Below are 17,190 nucleotides of genomic sequence, written 5' to 3'. Positions count from 1 at the left end.
ACCAGATAGCCTCATCAAGCCATGTCGCTCTCAGTAGCAAGCCTTGAGCTCGAAGCTTGACCTGCCGGGTAACGCGTATCGCGTAGTCCGCAGACGATTCAGCATCTGTGAGTTCATGACAAACCGCTCCGCCTCTACTTAATTCAAGGGTACTAGCATAAACATCCCCTTTCTTATACTATCGCTCTGCGCTCGCTCGACCCTCCGGGAACACGCTGCCCGTTCACCGTCCCGTTCGCGTTTTGCGAGAGGAGGCGTGGACGGAGGTAGGCCATTGCGCCGTCATCTCCTCTCACTCGCATCCTCATACCCAGTAGTCGATATACATGCATGGTCGGCCCCGGAGAGGGTCCTGTTCGCCTACGCGAAGACCGAAATTCTTAGGCGGCTTCAACGCATGCGGCTCTCTCTCACTGTAACGATGCATGAAGCATACATGCGACGATCCGGGTCGACGGCGTAGCCGACATCGACATGGACTTCCTCCGGCTCTATACGTCGCCCATCGGGATGAAGGACCAGTCAATGCTGCTCGTATCAGTCCACTCTAATTCCGAATTCAAGCGCGATGTTTCGCCGGACGAGGCGATCAGTGAGAGGATTCGGCAATGTCTAGGATTGTAGGGGTCGCCGAAGTGGTATCTGGATAGTCACCAGTGGCTCTGGTCGGAGCACTATGAGACCGGGATGGTGACCATTGACGTTATGGTAAGCTGTCGTTGCTGCATGCTTGACCACTGCTAATCAGTGCTTCCTTAGTACTGTTGCACGGGAATGTGGTTGCAAAGTACATCTGAAGAGTTCGAGTCAACAAGTGCAGCCGACCACTGCCAGTCCAGATGATAGTCACGCTCTTTACGGAAGTCAGAGGACGAGCTCGATGCGTTCATCAGGCGATCGTACATGCTCCGCATCGTCTACCGTCTTGGTATCTCTTGGTATCTCGTCTTCTGCAGCGTGAGTATTGAATACTTGACCGATGAGTATTCACAATCCATTCGAGCCGTCGAGTTTGAGTAACATACTATGTACTGACATGCATTGAACAGCACCAGTCCTTCTAGCTCCAAAATCATTTGCGGTTGAACGGTACCCAGGTGATCTTGTAACCGTCAACGTACCACGCCGGAGGGCGCTCAGTCCCAAGAACAGCGCACATCTTCTCGATCTCTCCTGTCTTAGGCACGTCGTCTCTTGCGAGATGGTAGTTGGTGTAGAAAGAGACGATCAGTGAGTATTGGCGCGCTACCGAGCGTTGGGTGCCAAATGCGATCCGGAGCAATTCATCGAGATTTGTGCACCCGTGTCTTCCACCATTGCCTGCAAGCCCCTCTCCATGCTCGCGCCGACGTCAACCTCGGCATTCTTCGGCTGCCTGCCGGTATCGCCACCCTGGTCGACGGTGGCCTCTCCGTCAAGTGCAGTCTTCGCGACTGGTGGGCTGGCTCGTCCACGGAATCGGTATCGACGTCTGAGTCGTACTGGCCGTCGGTTTCGTCCGGGGGTAGTAGACAGCCACGCCTCGCTCTATGGCATATGCGACGAGGGCTCCGTACACCATCTCCAATGCGAAGTGCATGACGGGCGGTGCCAAATCGGTTGATTCGTCAGGGATCAGACTCCGAGGCAGGGAGGAGAATGGTTCGCTTTCTGCAAGCCTCTTGACATCCTAGGAACTGAATGAAGACCAAATGCACGGATATCTAACGTTGGTACGTACCGCTCTCTTCAACGGACGCTGATAAGGCACGAACGGGACATCAAGACACGGACGAATCATCCCAGGCGCATCAACATGAGGGAAGTGGTCCACAATCATCTTGATTGAACTTGGGTTGGCTTACGGCTCTGAGTAGATGGTACTGAGATGGAAAGATGTTCCAACGCGCGTCGAGACCACTCTTGGGGCATCCGAATCGACGTTTCAACCCCGTCGGCTATTCGAACAATGGAGGCAATATCATCCCATTTTGGTACTTATGTTTCGTTCAGAATAGTTCCGCGACGCATGATCCAGATCTCAGATCTCAGATGTGGCCGACCGCAAGTCGTCACCTTGACACCTACTAAGTGCACACTTCCTGACAAAGATAAAAATCGGTCCAGGTTTGAAGGTGAGACATTGACCTCTACGTGGCCACGCGCAACGATGATCTAAGTACTTGCAACCTCACTCGGGCCGTTGCAACAGACTTCCACCTGCTCATTGACTTCGAGTCCGCGATGCCTAAAGCACAATCCTCTAACTCTCTTCCCGTAGCAAAGACGAGATCCTCTCATTCTCTCCCGACGCCTAAGGCGCGATCTTCCCGCCATCTCGTACTGCCCAGTCTCGATCTACCCGGCGCCAAACGCGAATTGCAAAGCCCTTTCACGTACAAAGCCAGGCCCAAGCGTAGCGAGGTATTGTGTACTTGCACATATTAATATTGCTGTAAGGCGTCATTGACAAGGTTTTAGATTACATCGTACCTGAAGAACTTAGAGCCATTTGACACACTTCCCCGACTTCTCATACCCACGAGCAGCGTTCCGTACAGACCACCTACTATGTGCTACGGATGGCGCGCCCCGCGGGCCACTCTATTCCAGTTTGCACGCGATCACAAGCTGCTGGATCGCTCTGGTGGGAAAGTCAGCGAGATCAGTTCTATCATACGCTCGTTCCCCGCTTTCAAGGAGGAGCATTGGCCCTCGATACACAAAGACTTTGTACAGCTGGAGTGGACAATGCTGGGTCCTCGGGACGATACACGATTGTTGGTCGCAGTCTATACCAACTTCGATTTGAAGCGGGAAGACTTGCCGGACGAGGATGATGTGGAGAGCGTCCGGGCAGCCCTCGGGGTCGAAGGGCCACCTCGGTGGCACCTTGCTGGCGATTACTGGGGTTGGCGGCACTGGTCAGAGTAGTGGGCCGTTGCTTGGCTCTTATACCTTCATTCATGGTAAGCCAGACGTGTTCTACTCGTGTCAGGAAATGACGCTGATTCTTGACAGTAGTCCCGTCGCATTGTCACAACTCTCACCATACTGTCACCGACTACACATAGTTTGTATCATAGAACTCATTGTCATATTGTATGTACCGGATACTGGATTGCTTCTGCTTGTTCATTGTGCGTGTGTATGACTGCAGTTACTAGCAGTGTGTACGTCGTTGGATCTACTTTTGCTGACCTTGGGTTCCTTTCCCGCTCGTAGTATGCTGGTGCCACGTTTTCAACGTGGTGACGGACGAGCTGTTGTGCCTTGATACTTACCTCGGTTCTGGACCTAAAGTCTTCTCACTGCTCCTACGTCGTTCGAACAAACATAATACATGACCCGAAGCCAACCAGCTCTCCTGCATGGACAGCTTCGCGCCGAGACATACGGACCAGGTCACTCTGAGCCGCGTCGTCTCGCAAATGGAGGTGAGACACATGGACAGCTTCATTCATTTATACTCGTGTGCGATCCAGTACCAGGTACATGATGCGCCCACAGCATCTAGCAAACCGCTGTTCGGCATTTACTTCGCGCCCTTGGCAGCCTTCGCGCCCGGAGCCGCCGTCGAACTGGTTGGCGGAGTCGCAGGGGTCGCAGCCCCGGCAGCAGCGTTACGCGCCGCAGCGCCCTGGGCGCGCGCAGCGAAGCCGCCCTTGCCACGTCGCCACCGGACTTCGCCTGACAGCCACGAAGATGGTGCACGTCAGCAGAGCGATGGTGATACCAGTGGACCTTCACCTACCTGGGTGGACTGGATGCGCGATGCATCGCTCGGGGTCGTCTTGGCGCCAGCGGCACCACCAGCTAGAGGGTACAGGTCAGTGTCTGTGGCTCAGCGAGGGGACAGGGATGCTTACTGGTACGGGATCCGAAAGATGGCATATTGAATAACTTGGAGAGCGGCTGAGCAAAGATACAGTGTGTAGGTTGTCGCGGTGATGGACGCCTGTCTTGCTTACCCTCGAGCGACCCCTCTTATAGGCTGACCTCGGTGACCGAGCACAAATTGCTGTTGGTTGACGGACCGCGCCCAAACTTGTAGATACGGTTTCGCAAGCACTTCATGTCGGCCGCACAGAGGTGTGCGTGGAAGAGCGTCGGCTGGTCAGGCGACCTTTCCCTCCCCTTCGACGAAGTCGACGTGTCGGTCGTAGTCCACGTACGCATTGCTGTAGGTCGCCGAGTGCTGGGACAACTGCGGGTAGTCTCTGAAAGAAGAGAGGCGCAGAGACGGCGATTCCAAACTGGGATAGACAATCTCCAGCCCGTGCAAAGCCGAACGTGCCGAGTGTGCTTCGACGAAGACGATGCGTGCAGACCGTCGCATGAATAACTCGCTCGACCACAACGGACCTACCACATCCATGAGCACGTCGCGCGCACTGCCCAGAAGCAACTCAATCCACCACACATACTCCGACCGAACCAGCCACATCGGTTGCTGTCTATCGTACACACCCGGCAGTCGTATGTCCGCAAACAAGCAGAGACCGTCTAAGAACGGCGGCGATCGCGAACAACGTGCCCGCGCGTCATTTCACCGGTGCATGTCGTCCGTGCTCACGCCGTAAAGGTCCCACATGCTCGGCGCGTGCAGGTCCTCCACGCCGTCCATCGATGTCACGGCCTGCCCCTCCTCGTTCTGAACGAGTTGCTTGCGCTGCACACCCGCGGTCAGCCTACTGTTAGATGCGCTTGGACAGGATGTGCTCACCATCCCCAGCGAGATCTTGATGGCCTTCGAAGAGGACCGGGCTCGTATCGGTCGAGCTGAGCCCCGACTTGATTCCCGCCTCTGATCGCTCGATGAGCTTCAGATGTTGTTCACGGCACCTCCGCCATGTAGTACGAGTTCCTCCCCGCGTTGTTCGCGCCGAACCCGTCCACCGCGTCACCGACGGCGAAGAGGTTCGGATATGGTAGATGAACTGGTTTGTCTCCGTTCTGAGCGCGCTTGTCTGACAGGCTGAGCCCGTTGAGCACTGTTCGGACGGAGTCGATGCCGTGCGACTTGGGCGAGGGAGCGGGCACCGCCACTTGCATTGTCCGGGCGACGCGAGTCTGGCCTTTCTTAAAGCCTTCCGAGATGACCGCCTCGGGAACTGCTTGAGCCATGAGACCTGTGTTGGGAACCTGGCCCGTGCACAAAAGCTGGGGCGGAAGATGTGAGTACAAGCTTAGTCTAGGTTCATGTTGAAGCTGCTTACAATGAGTTCGGCCCGGATTTCTCGTCCGCTCACTGTCCGGACGACGCGCTCCTTCTTTCCGTCCGGGTTAATCACTGTCTTGCCCTCTTTGACAGAGGCGAGATCGAGCCTGTCGCCAAGGATGGTGGGGATGTCTAGTTCGGTGAGTGTAGAGACGATCTCGTCGTGCATGCCCTTGACAAAGGTTGGTAGAAGCTGTGTACGAGAATGGAGGAGGGTGACGTGCTTCGACGGGTGCCTCTCCTTGATGTCCGTCGAGTATCTGAGCAGATGTGAGCAGGCCGCAGATGTTTGAACAGGATGCAAGTACTCACGAACGCCAAGAGGTCCTCCACCCACAACAAGAATACTCGACGCACTCTTGATTCGCTCCCCGAACCGCTGCAGCCAGCTGATCGCCTCCGGCTTCGTCCCCTGATACGCAGAGCCTTTCCCCTCGGCCACACCGGAGGGCGACTGGCGCTTGCCTACGACGTCCTGCACCGTGCTCTTCGTGACAGCGAACACGTCCGGGTCGTCGCTGACAGGCCCCCAGAGGTTGATGGGCGCCGGCAGGTGGCTTCCGAGCGCGTACAGCGCATAGTCGAAGTCGAGTCTCCGTTCCGGTCCCTCAATGCCGTGCTCGGGGAACGCGTGCGAGAGCGTCAGCGAGTTGGGCGCAAGCGACGTGATGTGGGCATGCAGGAGTACGGTCTCGGCGACGGGCGTCGGGTCGTGGAGTGTCATCATGGGTTGGTACGGGATGAAGGCCTTGTGCTCGTGCCCGGGGACTACGGCAAATCGTGGCAGGACATACAGATGGTTGAAATGTGTGTTTCGGTCGATGCAGACGACGCGCCAGCCCCTGGGGAGCCGCTGCGAGAGAGTGCGCGCAGCATGCGCACCTGTCAAGGGTGAGTGGGGTAGATGTAGCGGCGTTCCCTGAGTCACTCACCTCCGTATGACAACCCAAGGACGACCACTGTCTTCTTCAGTGCCGTTACCATTGTTCCTCGCGATGTTCGCTACCGTTTAGACTTGAACAGGAGGCGTTCGTGAAGTCCAGTCCGAGTGGCGAACGCAACGACCGTTATATCGCAAACCAGGCCCCCCGACGTTCACGGCTTGAAAAGAGTCGAATGACTTGAAACATCATGACCTGCGTGATTGAATGCCGAATGACTTGCTCACCCTCCGCGGCATGATGCCAGTTCAAAGGCTGGCGAATGAGGGAGGAGGAGCTGAGGAGGAGTCGGCCGTTCGGGTGTGGCTAAACCATTATCTGATAAGATCCCAGGACCGTCAATCAAAGTTATCTGATAAGATTGCATTACAGGGGCTTCGGCCGATATCCTTATCCCCATCCTTCCCCATCCCACATGCAGAGTGCGGTCTCGACGCTCGCGCTTCGACTGTTCGCTCGTTGTCTCACTCCCATTGAATCCAATAAACAGTGTGGAATCCGAGTCAGATGATGCGTACAACGAAAGATGACGCAGCCACATGCATGACTCAAAAACGACTAGGCCGATTATCCCGAGCTCACGCCACTACTGCAAGGGCTGAGTGGCAGGAGGAGGTGCGTACTACGTCCTATATGATTCAGCACTTCTCTGCCGACGTATATCACATTTGAAGGTGCAAAAGTCAGCTTTCGCTCTAGACATGATTTCGAAGCTGTGATGTCAACAAGAGTTCGACTCCACTCTGTGCGACCGAAGACAGTGAACCACTCAATGACTGTCCTCGTGAACGCCCTGTCTCAGTGGGAAAGATCTACGCACATGCGTGGACCATTCGTGGTTATTGAATGGGACAGCCGCATCTGCGAGGTTTGGCAGAAAGAGACTGGCAAGGGGAGTTCATGACGTGGCTATCGTCTTGACAAGTGCAACTCAGCCCTCAGACATATGTCTGAAGTTTGACTGGTACAGCACCGCCGACTGTCTACATGCCGTGTTTTATGCGACGTTCCAGCGAAATTAACGTGGAGCTGTTTGATCGCCTTCCCTCGCAGATGCTCTACTCGTGGACACTGAAGAGCTTCCTAGATGGCCATTTGAACGCAGCATAGCCTACTCTTGACTGACGGCAGTTAAGACACTAGTCTTCTGGTCAAAGTCGCGGGACGAGCCAGTTCATGTAAGTTGGTCAACCGTCTGCGCTCGACTGTGCTCTCAAACTTGCCAGATATGCCAGAGAACCTTCGGAAAGGTCGGGCGGTATCTTTTCCACGTCCGCGAGTCTCGCGCGATCTCCGGGAATCGCGCCGTCCAACGACGTAAAGCGGTGGCTCAACGGACAAAGTTCAACTCATCTCCGCTCTCTGAGGCTCTCACAGAGCCAACCACGCAAAGCCGCCGGAACTTTAACTCAAATAGCCCTGGCTCGTCCTGCGGAGGTGTATGGCCGACACCTTGTGCCATGCACGGTACTCAGAGAACGTTGCTCCCGCGCAGCGCCTTGCACGTAGACGGGAACCCGCTTGAATACCTCTTGTTCAAGTGCCGCAGACGAGGAGTTGCACGTCGATCGGCAACGATACATTCGAAGGTCGCCGATCATCCATGTAACCTGGCTCAGGTACTCTGGCATGTATATGTACTGCGGAAGGTATCCGATCGCGTCGGCGAGCTGTGGCCATCACACATCCGCCTCGGATTGGCAGGCAAGTACGTACAATGACTGCATCCTTGCTTATCCTCCTTCCCCCTGAGATCCGGCACGTCAGCTGCGGATTGTTCGCGAACACGGTACCAGGTCTGTCGAGGTAATTTGGCCAGATCGTCTGACCACTCTCAGCAGCGGAGCGCACGCGTAATGGGCTCGCTCTGCATCCGCAATGACTGCTCGCGAGCGATCGTCTGACGTCGTCCCAATGCGCACGTCGCGCATCCTGCTGCGACCAACGGCGGATGTCTCGCATCGAATGGCGTACTCTGCGTTCTGCCTCAGTCCTGACGGCTATAAAAGCTCGACGGCTTGAGGGTTGTAGCTCAGTACCAGCTTCATCCACCACACCAGCCTACCGTCCTACACTTTCCAACTTCTCAGTTCAACATGCCAGCGAAAGGATCTCGTGCTAGTGAGTGTCCTCCCGTCTCCCCCTCCTCGCAGCGCCGCTGACAACTCGTCCTCAACGCAGCCGGCGGTGGTGCTGGCAACAAGATGTCCGGTTCGGACGCATCACGCATACAGTCCACTCAGGTGTGCGCAATCTCGCGCTCATAGTACCCGCCTCGGGTCTCTAACTTTGTTATTTCATGCGCTGTTAGGCGAAGTCCGGTGGGGACACGGGCAAGAACGGCTTCGCCGCCCGCGCCCAGAGCGCGGCAGCCAAGAACGGTGCGCCCGCCGGGGCCCCGAAGGCTGCCAAGGGAAGCAAGGCATAGTCGCACGCAAGGCGGGATGGCGAGTGCGTACGACGCGCAGCCGGAGGGCTGTCCTTGTTAGAAGGTGCTCCGCTGGTCGTCCGTGTCGAGAGAGGAACATTGCAAGCGCGTTGTATAATACGAAAGTGTAAATCATTCTGAAGGACATGACATCCCATATCTCGCTATGCCGTTCTTCCCCTGGGACCACGGAAGATTTTGAAGTAAACGAATGGACGTTGTGAGTAAGTACAGTCCTTACCATGTCCTCCCCCTCCAGTTCGCCGCACTCCTCCAGCCACAGACTTGGCGGAGATCTCCGAGTCCTTGAGATCTGATCTCCTCTCCCGACAGTCTGGCGGCCCGTGTACCTTGGCAGACCTTGGCTCTATCCAAGCTCTATCTTTCTCTTTCCTCTCATGACCTCGCGCCAGCTCAGTGCGACGACCCTTGGGGTCATTCAGCATACATTCCTGGTAGGCCTGGACTGGACACAAGAGATAGGCTCTGGGCGCGCTCGCCGGTACCGGCGAACACTGGCAGTGGCTGTGTGACTGACCGCTGCGTCCGAACAGTCATCCTGACCTGGTCTGATAATACTGGTATGTATTGTAATCGGTCTGCTACGTGCGGTTGGCATATCTAACATGACTCTAGATCATAACCTGCAGATGGTTCAGCGTCGAGATCGTATCATTACGCCATTAGCCTAGCGAGGTGTATCGCCTCGGATTCCGGAAAGCCCGTCGCAAATGATGCGACGTTGAAGCGACCTCGATGATTCCTCCTGCATCATTGAGTTCCTTGCCCCATTCACGTACTTAGCTTGGGCAGAATGCGGAGTGGTGCAGCGCAGCAGCGCCCATAAGTATAGCTTATCGTGGCTGTGCTGACATTCGGGCGATCCATATTAGTCCGTATCACAACGCGCTTGGGGCTATTTAGTTCACCGCGAGGTCATTAATCTTAGGGAATCTCAGTACTGCAAGCACAGCCTACTAGCAGGCGTCCGCGTCATGGGCACTCCGTTCGCTTGGCGTGACTTTACGCGCCGCGTCCAGTTTATAGAGTTCGGAGAGAACGCGCCATGCAAACTTCAGCTGTACATAGCCCCACGCAGGACGCTCTGTTAACGATTGCTGCTGACGATGGCGACCTCTGAACCGGAGGAAGTCCCGCCGCCGTACGCCGCGGTGTTCATGACTGAATAGTGAGTTCTCAGCGAGTCAGTCTTTGGTGTTCGATTTAACCTTGTCTCCACCGGCAGTTACACGGCCAACTATTGCACCGTTGCTATCTCTGGTACGTCTGTATCTACGCTCTATGATACCGCGTCTCATCAACGGGTATTAGCGTTGATTGTCTATGAGCATATGATCACGATTCTTGACGAGGTGCAGCATTTCTGGCATGGAAGGCTAACAGGATCCAAAGTGCTTTTCTTCACGAACCGTTACGCCCTATTGGGATTTGCTCTATTCAATCTGGGTGGAATGGCACCTTCGAACACTGCAGTAAGTTGCCATTATGTTAAACGGTTGATACCTTAGCTCAACGATGTCGCAAGGGGTAATAGGTGCTCATCTCCGTACCGGTCTGATAGCTGACGCTGTTTTAGTTGCGGAGGTTTAAGTGTCGTACTCAATCTCTGTATCTTCATTCTCTACGCTACAGAAGCAGGTAAGAATGACTGAAGGGAACACGAACATTACTGACCTTCAAGTTGTACGTTAGTATTTGCTGCCCTGAGAGCATTCGCAATCAGTGGATTCAACTGGCCGGCCGCGCTACTCGTCCTGATACTTGGCTCTCTCACTATCTGGCCGAATATCGTGAGTGTTGAGCTTTGCCTGCATTCGCAAGATCTGAATGGGTAGTTGCGCCCAGTATCTAATCGCCAAAACGACTTACTATCTCGAAAGTTATGGCAGTGCAGTGGCATGCGCGAACACCCCGGATGTCTCCGGCGAATCCTACTACAGGTATGTCCCCTCACGCACCATCATATCACACTTTGAATGATGAGCCGTTTTTGATAGATGTGCGCTGTCGTATTTGTTGACGCGCTCGGATGTTCACATTTCACTACGTAGGCCTTATTTTAGGTGCTGTCAGCGCGATCCTCTGTGACGCTCTCGTGCTCGCGATTACATGGTGGAGGACATGGGGGATCAAGAAAGCAGCCGAACACGCTCGGATGTCAACACCACTTGTGACTATTTTGTTGCGGGATGGTAAGTTTATTCCTTGAGCGTCTGCGCCGTACTCATGATTATATCGTACCGTACAGGCTCGTTATACTTTGCGTATGTCGTTCACGGACTTAAGGGAATGCTCTTATACTGATGTGCTATCTCGACCAGCGCGTTGGCAGCTCTCAATATCGCACAAGCAGTCGTCCAGATATACGATGGGGTGAGTCTCGACCAGCTCGCCCGTCTCATCCAGCATATTCATTCGTGTCTGTCTCTCCAGGCCATCGACTACCTGTCCTATTTCCTCACACCGTACGTACAGTTCCCTTGACTGAAACTGACACACTGATCGGTGCTGTCCTTGCAGGCTCCCCGCCATCTGCATCTCGCGCTTCCTCTTCAACCTCCACTCCAGCTCGAGTCTGTCGCAGCTCGCAACAGCGTCGACTTCGCAATCGGAGACCGCCCCAGCGGGAAGTGTGTACTTCGCGCACCGTGTCGCGGGGACATGGGGAGCATGCTCGGCTCCGACCAGCTAGATACCTGGGCTTGGGAATTACCCGGGGAGCAAAGCGAACACCAGACCGAGGGCACTGAGATGACCGCGATCGAAGCAAGACATGTGGGTGAAGCTTGAGAGGTCGAGTAGGGAGTTGTCGGTGCTTGTCGTTAATGCGGTGAGCACCAAAACTTCTTGATGCTGTTCACTGATTGACTCTGGCAAGATCTTCTGTTCTTTCGAATCATATTGTACAAGCAGGTCGTTTCTGCGTGTGACGAAATACACAACCAAAGTCTGGCAGCACTGCTTCGCAGTGACAGGCATTGGCAATGACAGCTAGAAACCTAATTCCCAATCCATATTTATCATTGCAAAAATGTCTCGACCGCGTATCATGCCACGCTTCTCTTGTTCACGACCTCTTGTACCCTCCTACTTTCCAGCTGAAGCACGATGGCCACCCCGGATCTCGACACCGCAGTAAGTCTGTAATCTCATGCATCGATAATGGGAAGCTTAGCGACAGTGGAAAGGATCACAGATGCATATTGCCGTATCGGCCTGTTCGCTAGCGCACCTTGACTGCGCAGGCGTTGAAGTCATTTTCAGCCTTTTGTGCACTGTTCCCGAGTTCGGGGGACGTGTACAGCATGCCGAGTTTTTATAACTCAAGGAATTGGGACTCGGAATCGCGCGAGCCTTCTGAAGATCAGTCAGGAGAAACCGAGATGACTGCGATTAAGTATGCAGCGCGGTGGTGAGTTCAATATCATGGTCGATCAGTATGAACGCTCACTTGTTGACTGTGCACGGATCAGCTCCAGATCAGACTTAGCCCCCACCTCAGGTCCACAGCATGCCATGTCAATCAGCATCGGTCAGCGTGGAACCGCTCTATGAAGAAGACTACTGAACGCGAGCGATTGACACCAGGCTTAGGCTGAAGGTGGTTCGCAAGTCTATGCCATATGACGAGGAGTCCGAACTCGCAATGACGACTTCCATGAACTGCGGCCTGTTTTCTTGAAGCTTGGGGACAACGAGCTACGGTCAGGTACGCTTCCGTTCTCTTTGAGGCTAACATCCCCACAACACCGCTTTCTCGGCGGATCTTGCCTTCGTGCCGATATTCTCATCTCACACTGCGAAGATACCGCAACACCGCTTGCTGTGTCCGGCATTGGCCAAGTAGCGGTCAATAGCAATCTTAGCGCCGTGGCCGATGCCCAACGTGAATCCGCGTACAGACTGGCTCCCCGTCACTTCAACCTGAGGGTCGTTGCATGCATTCCGTCAACGTTTGACAGGGAGACGTATGTACGACACTGTGTGGGAGACGTATGTACGACACTGTGTGCGTAGTCATTTTTCAGACTCTCGAGTCGTAAGATGAGGCTGACCGTAGCCTTGCAACAGGGTCCGTTTGTGCCGTCGTTGCTTCGATCAATATGCGCAGTCCAGAAGGCTGTCACTATAGGTGTGATCGATGCTCTCGTGTTCAGGCTCGATTTACCCTGCAATAGCTCCGGGAAGTACCTTTAAAGGCTCTCGTCTTGACATCGCCCAAGCCCCCGCCCCCATGGTATGCGCACTAAGTGAAGATGTCTATATCTCAACCCGTGCAAGTACTGCCCCTCTCCTCAGAGAGTTTTCTTCGGCAGAAGTGAGCATATGTGGTTGGTCTGCGAACTCAGCTGCATACTTACAGGTAGACGTTGAGCTTCATGGTCAACAGTGGTGGCGCAGCCGTCTGTGGTGAGTACTACGTCTTAATGACACTAAAAAATATCCGTGATCATCTCTTGTCAGCGCTGATCCTTTTCGAACATACACTCACAATCGAAGAAGAGTTGCGGCACTTTTGGAGAAGCGAATGGGCGCCATCCAAGCTACTTTTCTTCGCCAACCGGTATGCGTTGCTGCTCTTTGCACTACTCAACCTTGGCGAATTCGCCCAGCTTGACACTAGGGTAGGGGCGATCTCACTATGCGTATGCAAGACTTGCTTCTGATTGTTGACCATCTGCACAGGGGTAAACTTCGCCATCTGCGATAGTAGTACGTCTTCGCTAATATTCCCATGTAGCTGTGCCGTTGTCAGCACATGCATTGCCGGATGCATCTTCGCACTAGAAACCACCGAGGCCTGTAAGCCAAGGCTCGTTCAACGCGAGCCACCCCCGAACCAACGCGATCCCTAGTATTCGCAGCTCTGAGAGCGTTTGCCATCGGCGGTTACAGCTGGACTGCGTTCGTCTTTGTACTGTTTTTGGGAATGACGACCGTGCTCGCGAACATCGTGAGTTTATGATCACCACCCTTTCTCGCTTTGCTCTGAAATGATGGCGAGTAGCACCTACTTGCGAAGACTAGATTCTCTCTTCAAATCCATGGTAACAAAGCCACATGCGCCAACAACTTGGAAAATGTCTCGGAAGCCACGTACTACAGGTGATTCTCCTGTCATACATCACCTCATGTGTCCGCGTCAGAGTGTTGACTGTCAACAGATGTATGAGGTGCCCACTAAAAAGCAGATCTATCCTGACAACTTCCTGAATCCAGGCTTGGTAATCAGTGCCGTCACGACCATCCTATCGGACGCTGTCGTCCTCAGCATGACGTGGTGGAAAACATGGGGCATCAAGAGAGCGGCTATGCAAGCTCGAGCAAAGGCACCACTGGTCACCATCTTGTTACGGGATGGTGAGTTCACGCGCGTCATAGTGCTCTTGGAGCGACTAATCAGGCACTGGAGTAGGCACACTCTACTTCGCGTAAGTGACGCTTCTGAACTTTCGGTCTACGCTGTATTAACGGTAATACCCTCGGTTTACAGAGCGATCACCTGTCTCAATATCGCTCAAGCTATCATTCAGGTGTATAACAGTGTGAGTTGCATCATGTTTCTGATCGATCGGTGCACTCAACGACGACACGTTAGGGCTTCGATTTTATGACATTTCTGTTGACGCCGTTAGCATCACTTGGGTTCTCTCACCGGCGTGCGCTGACATCCATTCTAGATTGCCCCCAATCTGCATATCGCGGTTTCTGTTCAACCTCCGTTCCAGCTCAAGGCCGCGTTGCCTTGCCTCATTGAATTTGTCAGAGTCAGACACTACTCGCATGGGTCTGGAACTCGACGAGCTCGAATGGAATGTGGATGCTCATCCGACAAGTGTTAACACTGCAGAAGACGAGATAGCAAGACAGGTAGATGATACAGAGCATGCACGATCACCTGATGGACGCGTCAATGTCGGGCTCGCTCTCTGACTCTCGTGAACAGGGTACTATCATCCAGACTGGCAGTGGTCGGTTGCATTCGTATTCTCAGACTCGACGGATTTATTCTACAACCAACATTCTGCATTGGAAGCACACAAATATTCGTTCTACGGGTCATCGAGGCATTATGGCTGGGCTTCATAAACGCATCAGTTGCTAGGACGAAAGCATGCAGGAACGGCGGCCAGGTCGACCGGCATTCGCTGAATCATACTCCGCGGTCGTGATCTCCCACCATCCGCGCCAGTCCGAGCGAATGTCCTGACCTTCTCGAGGAGCTGCTCGTATCCGTCTGCGAGAGTCCTACCTAACTTTGCGTATTCTGCTTCGAGGTCGATCAGGTGATTGAAATGAGTGACACTGCCCAGTGCACGACGGTCAGTGGGCCCAAATACCAATGACACCATAGGGAACTGACCTCTCGTTGCGCATATGCAACAAATCCTCAGCAGCCTCGGATAACAGAGTGTTGCGCCCGAAGCGCACCTCTTCCCTAACGCCTCGAATCTCTGCGTGATACGATGAAGAATTGCCTTGAAAGAGAATTGGAGTAAAACCTTCGCACATCCACTGGAACGCACCTGTTGGAGCTCCTCAAGAACGTCGACAATGTCATCGACATTGGCATTATTCTTGTGTGGCGTGGATCTCTGCATGCCCGGAGAATTCATGGTTTTGCCTTTTATGTCGACCCTCGTATGAGAAGGCAACTTCGTCTTCACTATATGGAGACAGAACATAAGTGACTGGGATCGGACGTTGGACCTGTTCGTTGCCTACCACTAGCTTTCTGCTCCTCACCTATGGAGTGAGCATGAGAGTGGTCGACCTCGCGGCTTTCGCATAGGGTCCGCGCCCAGAGGAGAGGGCGACGACGGTCTCTCTTCAACGTTCGGTGCGAATGTGACGCAACGTGCGCTTTTAGCCGTTGACCCTGCACCAGCTGCAGCCTCAGTTTACGGAAGGGAGTCGACGTGGAGAATTGAGGAGGGTCGACCAGAGTATGTTCGGGGTCGGTCTGAAGGAGCGGGGAAGACGGTCTCTTCAACACGGCAAAGGCGCATTCCTGTGTTGACGGGAGTATCGTCATGCGTGAGATCGATTGTCTCGATGTGAGGTGCAGTGACAGGTGCACGCGCTACGGAAGCCCTGGGGTCTGCCAGAACAACGAATATCGTAGCGAGCCTCGTACTTAAAGCTAGACGTACCTCCTATTCTTCGTTGGCTGAATTCCATGCTTGCGGTCGTCTTTGCCTAAATCGTATCGTCATCGGATGAGGACTGGGGATACAAAGTGCGATTACGCCTCTACCTTGTCGGCTTCCGGTAATTGTTTTGTTTCTTCGCAGCTACCTCGAGCCGGTGTTCTGCAGACGTGCCAGCGGCGGTGAGACATTCCTGAGCGTCCGAATCAGGTAACTTCCCGACCCCGGCTTTGCCAGTCTCTTTCGTCGCAGCTAGCCATGGCATCTTGTTCGACTTCTTCTTGCCCTCTGACTTGACCTATATACATAGACGTAGTACGAATAGACACTGAACGTATATCCTGATGGCTTACCTTGCGCTTCTCACCAACACCCTCGGCTTCTTTCGCAGTTGGGGTAGTACTAACAAAGGGATTCATGCCTGAGGCCGAAGAGGCAGCCGACGCCTTCAACGCCTCTACGACGGGTCTCTCAACCACGGTGACACTTGGCTTCGATGGTTTCGTCAGCAGGGTTGTAACCTCTTCCTCGTCTTCCAGATCCTCGGTATACAAAGCATTCCCGTTAGCTGAGACGAAGTCGAGATCCGCAGGAAGTGCAGTGCCAGATGCGTGCGATCGTTCTTCCTTTACGTTTGCCTTGGTCGTACGTGTGCTTCGCGCTGATACGTCTGCGGCATTGTGCCCACTGTCTTTTCCTTCCATGCCGAGGAGGTTTCGAAGCAGGAGGTGTGTGCGAACGAGCGTCCGAAGCTACAGGATTGCCGGGCAGCTCGTCGTAGTCAATGACGCCTGTCTTCGAGAGCGGAGATGAGGTCTTATCCTTTTTCGCGCGATATCGTTGAGTCGTCCGAGCAGCCGCAGTCGTGTGGGGACGGAGAATACGCGAGTCGGTCCTCCTCGTTCGAAGCGAAGAACCTTGCTGTTCCTCCCCACGAAACTTCTTAGCTGGAGGTTCAGCAGTCTCTTGAACCAACCCGGTATCCGGAAGAACAGGGTCCTCATCCATAGGTGCTCTCTTCCTCTTAGACGTTTTCACGTGAGCGGCTTTCTTATCTTCAGTTGGAGTTTGACCTTTCTTGCGCAGTTTCGCCTTGACAGAGGTGCGCTCCGGTTTCAGTATCGGAACAGGAGACGAACTGTTCACGTCTGCCACAGGTCAGCCACATAGGTGGAAGACATGAAAGCGAACATACTGTGACCATCGAGCTCGATGCTCGTGCGCACAGGTATGACTTTGGCAGGTAACTTGCTTGCGCTTCTGGACTCGGCCGCACGCCGAGTATTCTCATCCGTATTCGCAGTGCGTTTAACGAGTACACCACGCGAAGCCAAGGAACAGTGTCGTTGTCACGTACGCGACTGTCAGACTTGCGAGCGTTGTTCGAAGCGCGAGCGTTCGCAGAGACACCAGCAGTGGGCCCAGCGGGTGTTTGCGTGACAGCATTCA

General features: G+C 54.1%; 7 protein-coding genes across 7 annotated transcripts; 4 read left to right on the top strand and 3 right to left on the bottom strand.

Annotated features, from left to right (window-relative positions):
- Positions 1–1,072: 1,072 nt before the first annotated feature.
- Positions 1,073–1,819, bottom strand: B0H18DRAFT_1123589 (uncharacterized protein; the record flags this gene model as incomplete). Its single annotated transcript, XM_048034709.1, has 4 exons — positions 1,073–1,245; positions 1,302–1,433; positions 1,483–1,669; positions 1,721–1,819. The coding sequence occupies 4 exons, from the start codon at positions 1,817–1,819 to the stop codon at positions 1,073–1,075; spliced, it is 591 nt and encodes a 196-aa protein (XP_047888370.1).
- Positions 1,820–2,075: 256 nt separating this feature from the next.
- B0H18DRAFT_1034413 (uncharacterized protein) lies at positions 2,076–3,181 on the top strand. Its single transcript, XM_048030242.1, has 4 exons — positions 2,076–2,114; positions 2,192–2,403; positions 2,461–2,948; positions 3,004–3,181. The coding sequence occupies exons 2-3, from the start codon at positions 2,224–2,226 to the stop codon at positions 2,911–2,913; spliced, it is 633 nt and encodes a 210-aa protein (XP_047888369.1). The 5' UTR covers positions 2,076–2,114; positions 2,192–2,223; the 3' UTR covers positions 2,914–2,948; positions 3,004–3,181.
- A 1,347-nt stretch (positions 3,182–4,528) lies between these two features.
- Positions 4,529–6,184, bottom strand: B0H18DRAFT_1123587 (uncharacterized protein; the record flags this gene model as incomplete). Its single annotated transcript, XM_048034708.1, has 6 exons — positions 4,529–4,651; positions 4,706–4,786; positions 4,825–5,142; positions 5,199–5,460; positions 5,509–6,082; positions 6,133–6,184. The coding sequence occupies 6 exons, from the start codon at positions 6,182–6,184 to the stop codon at positions 4,529–4,531; spliced, it is 1,410 nt and encodes a 469-aa protein (XP_047888368.1).
- A 1,793-nt stretch (positions 6,185–7,977) lies between these two features.
- On the top strand, positions 7,978–8,780 carry B0H18DRAFT_35595 (uncharacterized protein). The gene is made up of 3 exons (XM_048037730.1): positions 7,978–8,262; positions 8,323–8,384; positions 8,453–8,780. Exons 1-3 carry the CDS (start codon positions 8,093–8,095, stop codon positions 8,698–8,700), a joined length of 480 nt encoding a protein of 159 aa, XP_047888367.1. The 5' UTR covers positions 7,978–8,092; the 3' UTR covers positions 8,701–8,780.
- A 916-nt stretch (positions 8,781–9,696) lies between these two features.
- Positions 9,697–11,380, top strand: B0H18DRAFT_958346 (uncharacterized protein; the record flags this gene model as incomplete). The annotated part of the gene is made up of 13 exons (XM_048042683.1): positions 9,697–9,758; positions 9,816–9,850; positions 9,902–10,062; positions 10,099–10,124; positions 10,167–10,228; positions 10,283–10,380; positions 10,436–10,530; positions 10,588–10,589; positions 10,654–10,782; positions 10,923–10,963; positions 11,024–11,055; positions 11,111–11,220; positions 11,283–11,380. The coding sequence occupies 13 exons, from the start codon at positions 9,697–9,699 to the stop codon at positions 11,378–11,380; spliced, it is 951 nt and encodes a 316-aa protein (XP_047888366.1).
- Positions 11,381–13,474: 2,094 nt separating this feature from the next.
- B0H18DRAFT_35453 (uncharacterized protein) lies at positions 13,475–14,605 on the top strand. The gene is made up of 6 exons (XM_048037722.1): positions 13,475–13,544; positions 13,599–13,951; positions 14,007–14,022; positions 14,085–14,136; positions 14,190–14,221; positions 14,272–14,605. Exons 2-6 carry the CDS (start codon positions 13,636–13,638, stop codon positions 14,522–14,524), a joined length of 669 nt encoding a protein of 222 aa, XP_047888365.1. The 5' UTR covers positions 13,475–13,544; positions 13,599–13,635; the 3' UTR covers positions 14,525–14,605.
- Positions 14,461–15,347, bottom strand: B0H18DRAFT_35439 (uncharacterized protein). The gene has a single exon (XM_048037719.1). The coding sequence runs from the start codon at positions 15,274–15,276 to the stop codon at positions 14,686–14,688; it is 591 nt and encodes a 196-aa protein (XP_047888364.1). The 5' UTR covers positions 15,277–15,347; the 3' UTR covers positions 14,461–14,685.
- Between the last annotated feature and the right edge of the window lie 1,843 nt (positions 15,348–17,190).

Source organism: Fomitopsis serialis (assembly GCF_022376445.1).
Source record: "Fomitopsis serialis strain Sig1Antser10 chromosome Unknown B0H18scaffold_101, whole genome shotgun sequence".
NCBI lineage: Eukaryota > Fungi > Basidiomycota > Agaricomycetes > Polyporales > Fomitopsidaceae > Fomitopsis > Fomitopsis serialis.
This window is presented reverse-complemented; position numbering and strand designations above follow the sequence as displayed.

Bases quoted from the DNA above. Each gene is read 5' to 3' on its own strand.
- B0H18DRAFT_1034413 (XM_048030242.1), top strand. From the start codon at position 2,224: ATGCCTAAAGCACAATCCTCTAACTCTCTTCCCGTAGCAAAGACGAGA. The intron at 2,404-2,460 runs GTATTGTGTACT...ACAAGGTTTTAG, and splicing joins CCAGGCCCAAGCGTAGCGAG to ATTACATCGTACCTGAAGAA.
- B0H18DRAFT_35595 (XM_048037730.1), top strand. From the start codon at position 8,093: ATGTCTCGCATCGAATGGCGTACTCTGCGTTCTGCCTCAGTCCTGACG. The intron at 8,263-8,322 runs GTGAGTGTCCTC...TCCTCAACGCAG, and splicing joins AGCGAAAGGATCTCGTGCTA to CCGGCGGTGGTGCTGGCAAC. The intron at 8,385-8,452 runs GTGTGCGCAATC...ATGCGCTGTTAG, and splicing joins CACGCATACAGTCCACTCAG to GCGAAGTCCGGTGGGGACAC.
- B0H18DRAFT_35453 (XM_048037722.1), top strand. From the start codon at position 13,636: ATGGTAACAAAGCCACATGCGCCAACAACTTGGAAAATGTCTCGGAAG. The intron at 14,137-14,189 runs GTGAGTTGCATC...ACGACACGTTAG, and splicing joins TCATTCAGGTGTATAACAGT to GGCTTCGATTTTATGACATT. The intron at 14,222-14,271 runs GTTAGCATCACT...CATCCATTCTAG, and splicing joins ATGACATTTCTGTTGACGCC to ATTGCCCCCAATCTGCATAT.
- B0H18DRAFT_35439 (XM_048037719.1), bottom strand. From the start codon at position 15,276: ATGTTCTGTCTCCATATAGTGAAGACGAAGTTGCCTTCTCATACGAGG.